Consider the following 14,719-nt stretch of genomic DNA (forward strand, 5'->3'; position numbering starts at 1 on the left):
GTTAGAAATAAACTCATCATATTTTTGTATATACGTCAAACGCGCGTTTCGTCTACAAAAGACTCATCAGTGACGCTCTAATCCAAATGTGTATACATCTTTCTATATTTAAGAAATAATTCAGGGAGGCAATAGCTTGTTGGAAATTTACACATACATTGGGCCGTGATATTCGAATTTTATCCTGTTGATTTCTCCGAGCTCTTGTGCATTACTTCTTTTTACTATGCATCCGAATAAGAATAACAGTTATTATTTTTTTTAATTGCACTTTTTAAAACAATAAAATCGGCAAATAGGTTCCAATGCATGTAGATTTACGCGGGAAGTATATTGTACATAACAGCCATTATTATGTATAATACCTCTGAGTCTGCGCTAAGTATAGATCTATCTAGAATTTTGTCAGTGTTGTGGAAAGAAGCACGTCATACTAGAATTATAAATTTTGATCTTTCAGTCCTGTTTATTTGGTATTTTTATTGACGTAACCGTTCTTGTACCATCATAACTGTCGTTACCGTTAAAGGTTTAGACGTGTGCTAGTTTATATTGCACTGTACAAACGATTCAGCACCCAAATGACGTTTTTGGAGGTCTGGAAAGCAGTTACTAATAAGGGGATATTTTAAAGATTTATAGATATAAGAAGATGGTGCATGAGCTCGAATGAGACAACTTTCCAGAAAGTATAATGCTTTGTCACAAGTAAGATTCATTGTTATCAATAAAGAAAGTCTTACATGCGTGCATTGCGAACATATCAGATATAAATTATTTCGGTGCGTTCATTATAAAATTGATAAAAATTAATGTAATATAGTATGTGAACAATAATTTGATACTGAGCAATTTGTTTGTGACATTGTTTATTAAACCACATCGATACTGGCATTTTACTTTTTGAAAATGATGGATTGAACCTGGTTTTATAGCGCTAAACCTCTCACGTGTATGACAGTCTCATCAAAATCTGTCATATTTACAACGTTGCGTTAACAAAACAGACATAATGAGTAAAATTATAAAAATATGGGTACAGTAATCAAATATAAATACTAATAAGTACTAATACTGATATAAGAAAAACACCGCTATGATATTTTAAAAGTATCGCATTGATATTTTAAAAGTATCGCATTGATATTTTAAAAGTATCGCATTGCATATTTATGTATATAAGAAAAACACAGCACTTCAAATTTTACACGGACATAAAATTTAGCCTCTAGCAACTTCTGAATGTATATTTAGACTCAATTGTTGTTTATATATAAACAATAAGTTAAAAAGTTAGTATTTTCTTATTTTTTCGTTGCCAAAAACAACATTTTCCGCATGAAATGTCTGCATGTTTACAATTGATATTAGACAATATCGCTATGTGATATAAGAAAAGTTGTTATCGATACGCTTCTTCCATAGACTGAATATTAAGTTGATAAAACATACTGAAAATTACATGAAACTAACCCTTGTTAATTGTTTTGCACAAATATAATTGAAAAAAAAAGAGTATAGAAAACGACTGCATGGTAGTGGTAGTGTCGGCACTTCGAAACGTTTTTCTCCCAAACCGAATAAGGAAAAAGAAATCCAAATAAGGAAATGAAAATCGAATAAGGAAATAGAAACCAAATAAGGAATTGAAAATTGAATAAGGAAATAGAAACCCTACAAGGAAATAGAAATTGAATAAGAAATTAGAAAACAAGTAAGAAAATGAAAATCTAATAAGGAAATAAAAACCCAATAAGGAGATAGAAACCGAACAAGGAAATGAAAATCGAATAAGGAAATTGAAACCAAACAAGGAAATGAAAATCCAATACGGAAAAAGAAACCGAATAAGGAATGAAAATCGAATAAGGAAATGAAAATCGAATAAGGAAATGAAAATAGAACAAGGAAATAGAAATTGAATAAGAAATTAGAAAACAAGTAAGAAAATGAAAATCTAATAAGGAAATAAAAACCCAATAAGGAGATAGAAACCGAACAAGGAAATGAAAATCGAATAAGGAAATTGAAACCAAACAAGGAAATGAAAATCCAATACGGAAAAAGAAACCGAATAAGGAATGAAAATCGAATAAGGAAATGAAAATCGAATAAGGAAATGAAAATAGAATAAGGAAATAGAAAACAAATAAGAAAACGAAAAAAAATGAAAAAAAAAACATTTGAGGAAAAAAATTATGAGAAAAAAAGAATTTTGAGGAAAAAAATATATTGTTAAATTTTTTAATTTGAGAAAAAAAATTGATAAAAAACATTTAAGGGAAAAAAAATTCAGTTTGGACTTGAAATATTTGATCAAAATTTGAATATCGAAAAAGGAAAAAGGAAACCGAATAAGGAAATGAAAATCGAATAAGGAAATGAAAATCGAATAAGGAAATAGAAACCAAATAAGGAATTGAAAATTGAATAAGGAAATAGAAACCCAACAAGGAAATAGAAATTGAATAAGGAATTAGAAAACAAGTAAGAAAATGAAAATCTAATAAAGAAATGAAAACCCAATAAGGATATAGAAACCGAACAAGGAAATGAAAATCGAATAAGGAAATTGAAACCGAACAAGGAAATGAAAATCCAAAAAGGAAAAAGAAACCGAATAAGGAATGAAAATCGAATAAGGAAATGAAAATCGAATAAGGAAATGGAAATCGAATAAGGAAATAGAAAACGAATAAGGAAACGAAAAAAAATGCAAAAAAAAACATTTGAGGAAAAAATTTATGAGAAAAAAAGAATTTAGAGGAAAAAAATAAATAGTTTAATTTTTCAATTTGAGAAAAAAAATTGATAAAAAACATTTGAGGGAAAAAAAATTCAGTTTGGACTTGAAATATTTGTTCAAAATTTGAATATCGAAAAAGGAAAAAGGAAACCGAATAAGGAAATGAAAATCGAATAAGAAAATGAAAATCGAATAAGGAAATAGAAACCAAATAAGGAATTGAAAATTGAATAAGGAAATAGAAACTTAACAAGGAAATAGAAATTGAATAAGGAATTAGAAAACAAGTAAGAAAATGAAAATCTAATAAAGAAATAAAAACCCAATAAGGAGATAGAAACCGAACAAGGAAAAAGAAACCGAATAAGGAATGAAAATCGAATAAGGAAATGAAAATCGAATAAGGAAATGAAAATCGAATAAGGAAATAGAAAACGTATAAGGAAACGAAAAAAAATGAAAAAAAAACATTTGAGGAAAAAATTTATGAGAAAAAAAGAATTTTGAGGAATTAAATAAATAGTTAAATTTTTAAATTTGAGAAAAAAAATTGATAAAAAACACTTGAGGGAAAAAAAATTCAGTTTGGACTTGAAATATTTGTTCAAAATTTGAATATCGAAAAAGGAAAAAGGAAACCGAATAAGGAAATGAAAATCGAATAAGGAAATAGAAAAGAATAAAAAACCGAAAAAAAATGAGAGAACAACTTTGGGGAATAAATTTATGAGAATAAAAGAATTTTGAGGGAAAAAAAAATTGTGAAATTTGTGAAATTTTTTAATTTGAGAAAAAAAATTTGATAATAAACATTTGAGAAAAAAAAAATTGGGAAAAAAATTCAGGTTTGACTTTGAATATCTAAAGAGCCTGTGTCGCTCACCTTGGTATTTGTGAATATTAAACAAAAGAAGCAGATGGATTCATGCCAAAATTGTGTTTTGGTGATGGTGATTTGTTTGTACATCTTACTTTACTGAACATTCTTGCTGCTTACAATTATCTCTATCTATGATGAACTTGACCCTTTAGTTTCTGTGGAAAATTAACAAATTTTATGAAAATTGTTAAAAATTGACTATAAATAAATCGTTAGGGGGTTAATTGACCATTTCAGTCATGTTGAATTATTTGTAAATCTTACTTTGCTGAACATTATTGCTGTTTACAGGTTATCTCTATCTATAATAGTATTCAAGATAATAACCAAAAAAAACCCCAAAATTTCCTTAAAATTACCAATTTAGGGGCAGCAACCCAACAACAGGGTGTCTGATTCATCTGAAAATTTCAGCGAGATAGATCTTGACCTGATCAACAAATTAACTTGTCAGATTTGCTCTAATTTTAATATACTTTGGTTTTTGAGTAAGAAGCCAAAAACTGCATTGTACCCCTATGTTCTATTTTTAGCCGTGGCGACCATCTTGGTTGGATGGACGGGAGACCGAACACATTTTTAAACACGATACCCCAAAGGTGATTGTGGCCAAGTTTGGATTAATTCGGCCCAGTTAGTTTCAGAGGAGAAGATTTTTGTAAAAGATTACTAAGATTTACAAAAGATGGTTAAAAATTTACTATAAAGGGCAATAACTCCTAAAGGGGTCATCTTACCATTTCGGTCACTTGACTTATTTGTAAATCCTACTATGCTGAACATTATTGCTGTTTACAGTTTATCTCTATCTATAATAATATTCAAGATAATAACCATAAACAGTAAAATTTCCATAAAATTACCAATTCAGGGTTAGCAACCCAACAACGAGTTGTTCGATTCATCTGAAAATTTCAGGGCAGATAGATCTTAACATGATGAACAATTCGACCGCTTGACAGATATGCTCTAAATGCTTTGGTTTTTTTTAAAGTTATTTGCCAAAAACTGCATTTTACCCCTATGTTCTATTTTAAGCCATGGCGGCCATCTTGGTTGGTTGACCGGTTTACCGGACACACATTTTAAACTAGATACCCCATTGATGATTGTGGCCAAGTTTGTTAAAATTTGGCCTGGTAGTTTCAGAGAAGAAGATTTTTGTAAAAGTTAACGACGACGGACGCAGGACGACGACGGACGACAGACGACGGACGACGACGGACGCCGGACGCCAAGTGATGCCCTGTGAGCTAAAAAGGAAAAAGAAAACGAATAAGGAAATGAAAATCGAATAAGGAAGTAGAAATCGAATAAGGAAAAAAACCGAAAAATTAAATAAAAATCGAATAAGGAAAAAGAAACCTAATAAGGAAAAAGAAACTGAATAAGAAAATGAAAATTAAATAAGGAAATGAAAATCGAATAAGGAAAAAGAAACGGAATAAGGAAAAAGAAACTGAATAAGGAAATGAAAATCGAATAAGGAAATAGAAACCGAATAAGGAAAAAGAAACCGATAAGGAAAGAAAATCGAATAAGGAAATAGAAAACGAATAAGGAAACGATAAAAATTTGAGGAAAAAAAATTTAAGAAATTTTTGTTTGAGAAAAACAAATTTTGAGTCCAAAAAAATTTATGAAATAAAATTTTGAGGAAAAAAAAATTTATGAAAACAAATTTTGAGGAATAAAAAATTGTGAAAAAAATTTAGAGGGAAAAAAAAATTCAAATATCGAAAAAGGAAAAGGGAAACAACTTGTGTCTGGTATAGTATAACTATATAAATTCAATATGAAAAAATCCCCGAAAAATAAAAATGCCTTAGACTTTTGATAACTATTTACACCATTGGGTCGATGCCATTGCTGGTGGACGTTTCGTCCCCGAGGGTATCACCAGCCCAGTAGTCAGCACTTCGGTGTTGGCATGAATATCAATTATATGGTCATTTTTCTAAATTTTCTGTTTACAAAACTTTGAATTTTTCGAAAAACTAAGGATTTTTTTACCCCAGGAGTAGATAACCATAGCCGTATTTGGCACAACTTTTTGGAATTTTGGGTCCTCAATGCTCTTCAACTTTGTATTTATTTGGCTTTTTAACTATTTTGATATGAGCGTCACTGATGAGTTTTATGTAGACGAAACGCGCGTCTGGCGTATAAAATTGTAATCCTGGTACTTTTGATAACTATTAAGTCAATAAATAAATTGTGTATTTTTTTTTTCACAGTGGCTTCAAACAAACTAGCAATATAAAGCTGAACACATATGTTTAATTGAATTTGATCAAATCCATGACGAAGTTATAGAAACTTAACTGAATCATGTTAACCACTTGACCAAATCATATCAATTTCGATATTCTGGTGACCCTGTTCAATTCTTAAAAATAACAATTCCTGGGTCATTTTCAAAAAATGTCGAATTTTGAAATTGAAAAAATTATTAAAAGTTACTTTTTTAAACAACCCTCTACATAAGCAAATCAAAACAAACAGTACTTTAAGAACAACATATTAAAAGATGCAATCTAAATGATGTCAAACAAGAATATGTTGAAACATTTTTTGATCGGTGGTACATTATTTTGTCCATCCTGTTACCATTTTCAAAAGAAATTTTGGGTTATTAACAAAAGGTTTGGATAAAATGTTAAGCTTGTTTTACGTAGTCAATTAGATGGTTTTCAAGAGAATAAACTTCTATATATATTCATTCTGTAATATAATAGATTATTTGCCCATTTTCCAGGTTGTACTGAAAAACGCCTCTAAAAATTGGTTTTCAAAGGTTGTAAAAATTACCATCAGTAATGCAAGTCTAAGATATCAATTCATATTGTTCGGCATTTTTTCACCCTTTCAAATAAACCCAACATCAAGTAAATCCCTCGTAAGTTAGTTTACTTTTCTCTGTATTTCATTGGTAACAGGAACGTACGTTTCTGATATATCACTATATAAAAGTCTATCCTGTTACCTTTTTGTCTATCCTGTTACCGATATCAGTATTGCACCTGCGAATGCTTAATTAGGAAGACTAAGACGTTATAACCTTTAGATGAGTTCATACAACGAAACATTTTATTCGTTTTGCACCTATATGTTAAGATAAAAAAATTAACGACGTTTTTGTCTACAATTGTCTATCCTGTTACTGTAACCATAGCAACCATAGTAACAGGATAGACATAACAGGATAGACAAATTTCATCGTTTTTGATTGCTGTTGTGAAATAACTACTCCCTTTGGTGAAGCGATTATGTTTTTCTATTGTGAATTTGGTTTCCAACACGTTATTGCACTTTTTACAAGTATACTGTTGGTGTAATTAATCAAAATTGGTGGTAACAGCATAGACATGAAAAAAAGTACGCTCTTTTTTTTCACTAAATGTCTTGAAATTTCCTTTCTCTACACTGTCGTTCAAGAAACGAGGCGTTTTAAATGTAAAGATTACTTTGCACTTTTGAGATCAACACTGACTGATTCAATATTCATAGGGAGAATAATTTAACGGCTGATTTAAGTATCGGTAACAGGAAAGACATGAACCTCCTGTACGCTGATTCAATTTAGTTTGTAGATAATATGTTACATACAATGATAAAGAAGCTACGATTTTTCGTTAGAGTAATATTTTACGTTCTTAATAAGTCCCTTTTGCAGATATCAAGGCGATCAGAAAATCGCAAAAAAATCATTTGAAATGTGTTTTTCTGACACTGTACGCAGACAAATACCCCCAAAATCGGTCTTAAATGCAGTTTAATCTTATCAAAATAGATGTAAGGTGTGTTTATTATTAATGTTCTGAATCACAAATCCGACAAGCTTTCATTTAAACCATTACAACTGAAATTTCCATTAGAAATAAAAAAAATAGTATGGGTGTACTGAAAATTCGACATTTTTTTAAAATGACCCTCCTTGGTAGATCACTTAACTTACAATATAGATTCAAACATCTAATATGATTTTTATTTGCTCATTTGAAAAGAACTGAGTCAATTGATCGGGGAGAAACCTAACCCATGACCAACTTAACCAAACTATGACAAAATCACTTCTCGATATGACGACGTTACTACCCGATAATGTTTGATTATCTGATTATCTCGTTTATTCGTGTTGTTTATTCTTTGGTTTTCTATGTTGTGTCATGTGTACTATTGTGTGTCTGTTTTTACATTTTTAGCCATGGCATTGTCAGTTTGTTTTAGATTTATGAGTTTGACTGTCCCTTTGGTATTTTTGTCCCTCTTTTATTGAAAACTTAAACGATTATATTAAAGCATCATCTAGTATTCAACAACGGAAAATCAATCATTGTTACAACAATTAAGTTTATCAATAACAAATAGAGGCTCTTAAAAGTCTGTGTCGCGCTCATGTTGGTCTATGTGCATATCAAATAAATAACCTTTATTGCAAAATTACCCCCATGAGGGTCAAGCAATACAATCAAACAATAATTTGATACTATACAATGCAATACAATGTAATACAATGAAATACAAAATAATACAATACAATATATAGAATAATAGAACATTAGAGTTGAATTATAAATGTATGTAAAAAACACCATCATAACCTTGCCTGACACGGGTCTGACTCCCTCAGTTCTAAAGACTGTTTAATGAAGACTCCAATATGACAAACAAGTTCAGGAATGGGGTTTAGAATGTGTTTAAGTTTATTGAATGCATCAAGATGTTGAAATAATGGTACATAGTCTTTTAGATAAGCAAAAAGATTAGAACGCAAAGATATGTTAATATCACAATACAAAAAGAAATGAAATTCATCATCTAGGACTTCACATTTTTATACATAATATTTGTGCTCTTGGAATGTTTCTGTACCTTCCTAATTCAATGCCTAGGGAATGATCACTAAGTCTAAATTTTGAGAGTAACTGCCTATGAAGGACATTCTCTAACAAATGTAAAAGAGGGACGAAATATACCAGAGGGACAGTCAAACTCATAAATTGAAAATTAAACACCATGGCTAAAAATGAAAAAAGACAAACAGACAAAGAAAAGTACACATGACAGAATATAAAAAACTAAAGATTAAGCAAGACGAACCCTACCAAAAACTAGGGGTGATCTCAGGTGCTCCGGAAGGGTAAGCAGAAACTGCTCCACAAATTTAGTTGAATTTGACCCAGTGAAAATCTCTTTTGTTCATATTGTTTCACTGATCTTTTAGACTGTTTAGTGTCTATTGCTAAAAAAAAAAAGATATATGGGCAATCCCTCCTATAAACAGTGACTGTCTACCAACTTTATCAGAAAAAAATGTCTGTTTAATTGATCTTGCCTTGCTGATCATTTTTGTGATTTGGAGTGTTTGTTTATCTTTTATAATTTAAATCACATAACGCATAACAGGAAAACATGTTCTCTAAATATAATAGTTTTCATGATAAAATGCAACTAGAGGCACCAAGCAGCAGCCGTATGTTTTTGTTTTCAATTGATGCATGATATAATGCAACCATTATACTTTTGCTTTGGTTTCAGAGATATAAACCAAAAACTGCAGTTTACTACTATGTTCTATATCTAGCTATGTCGGCAATGTCGGTTGGCAAGCGGGGTCATCGGACATCTTTTTTTTTTAACTAGATACCTTGATGATTGTGACCAAATTTGGTCAACTTTGTCTCAGTAGTTCGAGTAGAAGATTATTGTAAAAGATTAACAACAAATTGCGAAATATTGTTTCAAATTAAAGTAAAGGACAATAATTTAATTTTGGATGTAACGCGTCTTCTGATTGGCTGACGTTATTTTGTTATGAGCCAAAAGACATAATTTAGTCATGTGACCGTGACGTCATCAACGTTTTTTCATGGTTTTCTACGGTTTAAAATGGAATTTACAATAAAATTATAAGAAATGACTGTAATAATTTTTCTGTCTATTCGAAATAACATAAAAAAAATTGTGCACACTGTTAATTAACCCGCAACGCGCGTTATTCAGTGTGCACCAAAATTTTTATGTTATTTCTTCATAGACAGAAAAAATCTTACAAGGATTCCTTAAATAACTCATTAAGGGTCAATTGACAATTAAACAGTATATAAAAAAGAAGATGTGGTATGATTGCCAATGAGACAACTATCCACAAAAGACCAAAATTACACAAACATTTACAACTATAGGTCACCGTACGGCCTTCAACAATGAGCAAAGCCCATACCGCATAGTCAGCTACAAAAGGCCCCGATAAGACAATGTAAAACAATTCAAACAAGAAAACTAACGGCCTTATTTATGTAAAAAAATGAACGAAAAACAAATATGTAACACATAAACAAACGACAACCATTGAATTACAGGCTCCTGACTTGGGACAGGAACATACATAAATAATGTGGCGGGGTTAAACATGTTAGCGGGATCCCAACCCTTCCCTAACAGTAGTTCGAGTAGAAGATTAACAACAAATTATGAAATGTTGTTAAAAATTGTCGTTAAAGGGCAATAACTCATTAAGGGTCAATTGACAATAAATTTTGATCATGTTGACTTATTTGTAGATCTTACTTTGATGAAAATTATACTTGCTTATAGTTTAATTTTGATCTATAATAATATTCAAGATGCTACCCAAAATATGCAAAATTTCCTTAAAAATACTATTTTATGGGCAGTATCTCAATAATAGGTTGGGGCAAATCATTATTTACCTGATGGACATTTTAACAGCTGTGTGATTTACTCACAATGCTTTAGTTTCGGAGATACAAGGCAAACACTTACATTTGATCCCCTTATTTCCATATGTCTCAGATTAACTTTGCTTTGTTTTCAGAGATATTAGGTTAAATCTGCATTATACCCTCTATGTTATTTTTTAGCCTTGCGGCCATCGCACTTGGTTTGACGGGTCATCGGAAATATTTTTAAACTAAATACTCCAATGATAGTTATGGCAAAGTTCTACTGTTGCTCAGACAAGAATGGTCAATCATCGACACTACTATTTATATATCTAAGCATACCTGTTTTTCTTCATGTTTTAGTTCAAAATACTCTCGTGCTTTAGCTATACTTTTCCGTCTTTTCTGCGACACCAGAGACATTTTACTTGATGCTTCATGAAACGTCTGCCGGTATTGTGTTCGTGCTTCCTGCAACCATATAGATATCATAAAATACCTTTTTGTTTAAATTAGGTTTTTGAGGAAAGTTGAAAATAAGTAAATTGACAACACGTGTGCTTTTCATAAACGGAGGGGGTGGAGGAATACCCTTCCAAAAAGGTAGGGTTCCACTTTTCAGTCAATTATGATAAAGGTAAAAAAAAAAAAAAAAAACATATTTTGCCTGTCATTTATTGTGACAACCTCACTCCAACCTTTCCACTTGTTATTTTTTTATACAATTTTTTTTAATATGTTTCTATTGATATTACCATGGTAATGCAGATAAAATCATAGCAATGTCTTGTATTGCAAAAAATAAACAATACATCGGCAATATAAGAGCAAACCAAAAAATGGTAATATAAAAATAAACAGTGAGTTTGATTTCATCAACGGATGCTGGCATTCATACATGTAGCATTCATAAACATGTTTAACCCCGCCGCAATTTTGCACCTGTCCCAAGTCAGGAGCCTCTGGCCTTTGTTAGTCTTGTATGATTTTTAATTTTAGCGTCTTGTGTATAATTCGTAGATTAGTATGACGTCTATTATAACTGAACTAGTATACATATTTTTTAAGGGGCCAGCTGAAGGACGCCTCCGGGTGCTGGAGTTTTTCGGTACATTGAAGACACATTGGTGGCCTTCGGCTGTTGTCTGCTCTATGATGGGTTGTTGTCGCTTTGATACATTCCCCATTTCCTTTCTTAATTTTATGATCATGACGTTTGAAATATTTTAGATAAGAAACTTACATCAATCTCATTTTCAAGTCTATTAATTTCAGCACTGCAGTGGTTTAAATCATCAAGCTCTTCCTACAGAGTAAACAAATACTAAAGTACTGTACATTTTTAATTGCACATTCATTCATTTATATATGTATTTCCTCTAGATGTAGATAACATGAATTATAAAATTACGAAAAATATAAGTATTAAGATTGATTGATTACTAGGTAAATTTTATGCTGGCGATATAACATGTGTTGCCTTTTTATAATAAAAAGAGTCAACAAAAATCTCATTAATTCAGATTTAAGAGAAATAAATTGTGATTTTAGAATGAGTAAACACACTCTTTTGATAGAAAAGGCAGACAATATAAGATCCAAAGAGACCAGCGATTAGCAACATTTTGCAATTAACATGTACATGTACTAGTATATATAGGAAGACGAAAATAATGTCTTCGTAAATTGCAAAAACATATAATAAGATAGACGAGATAACTATATAAAAAATATTAAAGATATCAAGAAAATCTTAAAAGTTTGAAATTTAGATTAAGCAATCAACATAAACAAAACCTTTATCTCACATCTCACAATCAATTAAAACAACAGTTTCCTTTATGCATTAGAACTGAGGTCGAGAGTATAACGTATTCATAACCTTAATTGACTTATACATGTCCAACTCGTTGTGTATTGTTACATATTAGTGTGATTTATTTTTTGATTATTTGATTGTTTGTCACAAACATGGTTGAAGTGTGATAATGGCAATGACTATTTAAAATTAGACCCCTCTACAACGAATTTGGTTTAAAATATATGCAAACGTATAAAATAGTGGTTTTTAACCAACGCAATCATAGTTTGAACGTAGTCTTCAATTTAGACTTGTTTATATTTTTTCGCTTGGTCTTGTATCATATTTCCCCTTCGGCTTTTATGATCCGTTCATTCTATATTGACGCTTAAAATTCAAGATAAAGCCTATCTTAAATTGAGGGTAAATTATATGGCCTTCAAAATACCGTATATAACTTCACTGAAGAGATATTCATTGTCGGAATCCGGATCTGGTGTACAACAAAAAATATTGACATCTCATGTTTGTGGCATAACATCTTGGCCACAAGATAAGTGTTTTCTGTTTAGTATTGAATTTATATTAAGATCCATTTTGTTGCATCTTGTGATTAATTTTATTTGGCAATCGCCAATGGCAGTCAGTAGTGTTAAAGAACATCACTTGTTCGACCTGTAAGTCAAATGCGTTTTGTTTAAATATACTGTTTCACTTTTTTTTGGTCTTTTGAAAAATATTGTTTGTGCTGTATTTAGACCCTTCTACAACGAAAATTTGTTTTACATGCACACGTATAAAAATTGCGGTTTTGATCCATCGCAATCATAGGTTTGAACGTAGTCTTCAATGAAGACTTTTATATATATATATATAACATCTTCATGTCTTATATGTCATGAACTGTAGTACGACGCAAGATTAAAACTGACGTGGAAAGGTAACACCAGGCCACCAAAAGCTTCTTTTTTATGAAGCCCAGGTGGTCGTGTGGTCTAGCGCACAGGTTACAGTGCAGGCAATTTGGTGTCACGATATCTAAGTAGCATGGATTCGAATCCTTGTGAGGGAAGAACAAAAAAATTGCGCAAGCAAATTTACAGATCTAACATTGTTGAGTTGATGTTTAGACGAGTTGTATACACATAATGTACACATCAATGTATCACCATTACTGCTGGTTATCCGATGAATAAATCTGTTGTAGAATTATCACTGGCTCAGACGTACTTATTTATATATATATACATCGTGACCACAAGTTAAAATTGTTTTCTGTTTAGTATTAAATTTATATCAAGGTCCATTTTGTTACATCTTGTTATCAATTTTATTTGGCAATCGCCAATGGCAGTCGGCAGGGTTAAAGAACATCAGTTGTTCGACCTGTTAGTCAAATGCGTTTTGTTTAAATATACTTTTTCACCTTTTTTGGTCTTTTGGAAAATGTTGTTTGTGCTGTTTTTTTTACCTTTCTACAACGAAATTTGTTTTACATGCACACATATAAAAATTGCGGTTTTTATCCCACGCAATCATAGGTTTGAACGTAGTTATCAATTTAGACTCGTTTATAATTTTTGTTTGGGCATGTATCATATTTTCCCTCCGGTTTATATGATCCGTTCATCCTATATATTAACTCTTAAAATTCAAGAGTTAATCTAAAAATGAGGGTACTTTCTCTAAAAATGAGTGTACTTTTTATATGGCCTTCCAAATACCGTTTCGATCCCTAACATCACTGAAGAGACATTTATTGTCGAAATCCGGATATGGTGTACTAAAGAAATATTGACGCCGAATGTTTGTGGCACAACATCCTGTCCACAAGTTAACAATTTTTTTTTTCTGTGACGTATTAAATTTATATTAACATCTTGTGATCAATTTTATTTGGCAATCGTCAATGGCAGTCAGCAGGGTTAAAGAACATCAGTTGTTCGACCTGTTAGTCAAATGCGTTTTGTTTAAATATACTTTTTCACGCTTTTGGTCTTTTGGAAAATGTTGTTTGTGCTGTTTTTAGACCCTTCTACAACGAAATTTGTTTGACATGCACACGTATAAAAATTGCGGTTTTTATCCAACGCAGTCATAGGTTTGAACGTAGTTTTCAATTTAGACTCGTTTATAATTTTTGTTTGGGCATGTATCATATTTTCCCTCCGGTTTATATGATCCGTTCATCCTATATATTGACTCTTAAAATTCAAGAGTTAATCTAAAAATGAGGGTACTTTCTCTAAAAAATGAGGGTACTTTTTATATGGCCTTCCAAATACCGTTTCGATCCCTAACATCACTGAAGAGACATTTATTGTCGAAATCCGGATATGGTGTACTAAAGAAATATTGACGCCGAATGTTTGTGGCACAACATCCTGTCCACAAGTTAACAAATTTTTTTTTTTCTTTCTGTGACGTATTAAATTTATATTAACATCTTGTGATCAATTTTATTTGGCAATCGTCAATGGCAGTCAGCAGGGTTAAAGAACATCAGTTGTTCGACCTGTTAGTCAAATGCGTTTTGTTTAAATATACTTTTTCACGCTTTTGGTCTTTTGGAAAATGTTGTTTGTGCTGTTTTTAGACCCTTC

The 14,719-nt window shown here is 31.1% G+C and overlaps 1 protein-coding gene across 1 annotated transcript in view; it reads right to left on the reverse strand.

Moving 5' to 3' along the window:
- Positions 1-14,719, reverse strand: part of LOC134708033 (SH3 domain-binding protein 5-like) — a 224,376-nt gene that overhangs the window by 164,922 nt on the left and 44,735 nt on the right. Inside the window, exons 2-3 of the mRNA XM_063568280.1 lie at positions 11,559-11,621; positions 10,658-10,786 (exon numbers count right to left, since the gene is read on the reverse strand). Coding sequence (XP_063424350.1) covers positions 10,658-10,786; positions 11,559-11,621 — 192 coding nt within the window. The remainder of the gene's footprint in view (positions 1-10,657; positions 10,787-11,558; positions 11,622-14,719) is intronic.

This window comes from Mytilus trossulus, chromosome 2, assembly GCF_036588685.1.
Source record: "Mytilus trossulus isolate FHL-02 chromosome 2, PNRI_Mtr1.1.1.hap1, whole genome shotgun sequence".
NCBI lineage: Eukaryota > Metazoa > Mollusca > Bivalvia > Mytilida > Mytilidae > Mytilus > Mytilus trossulus.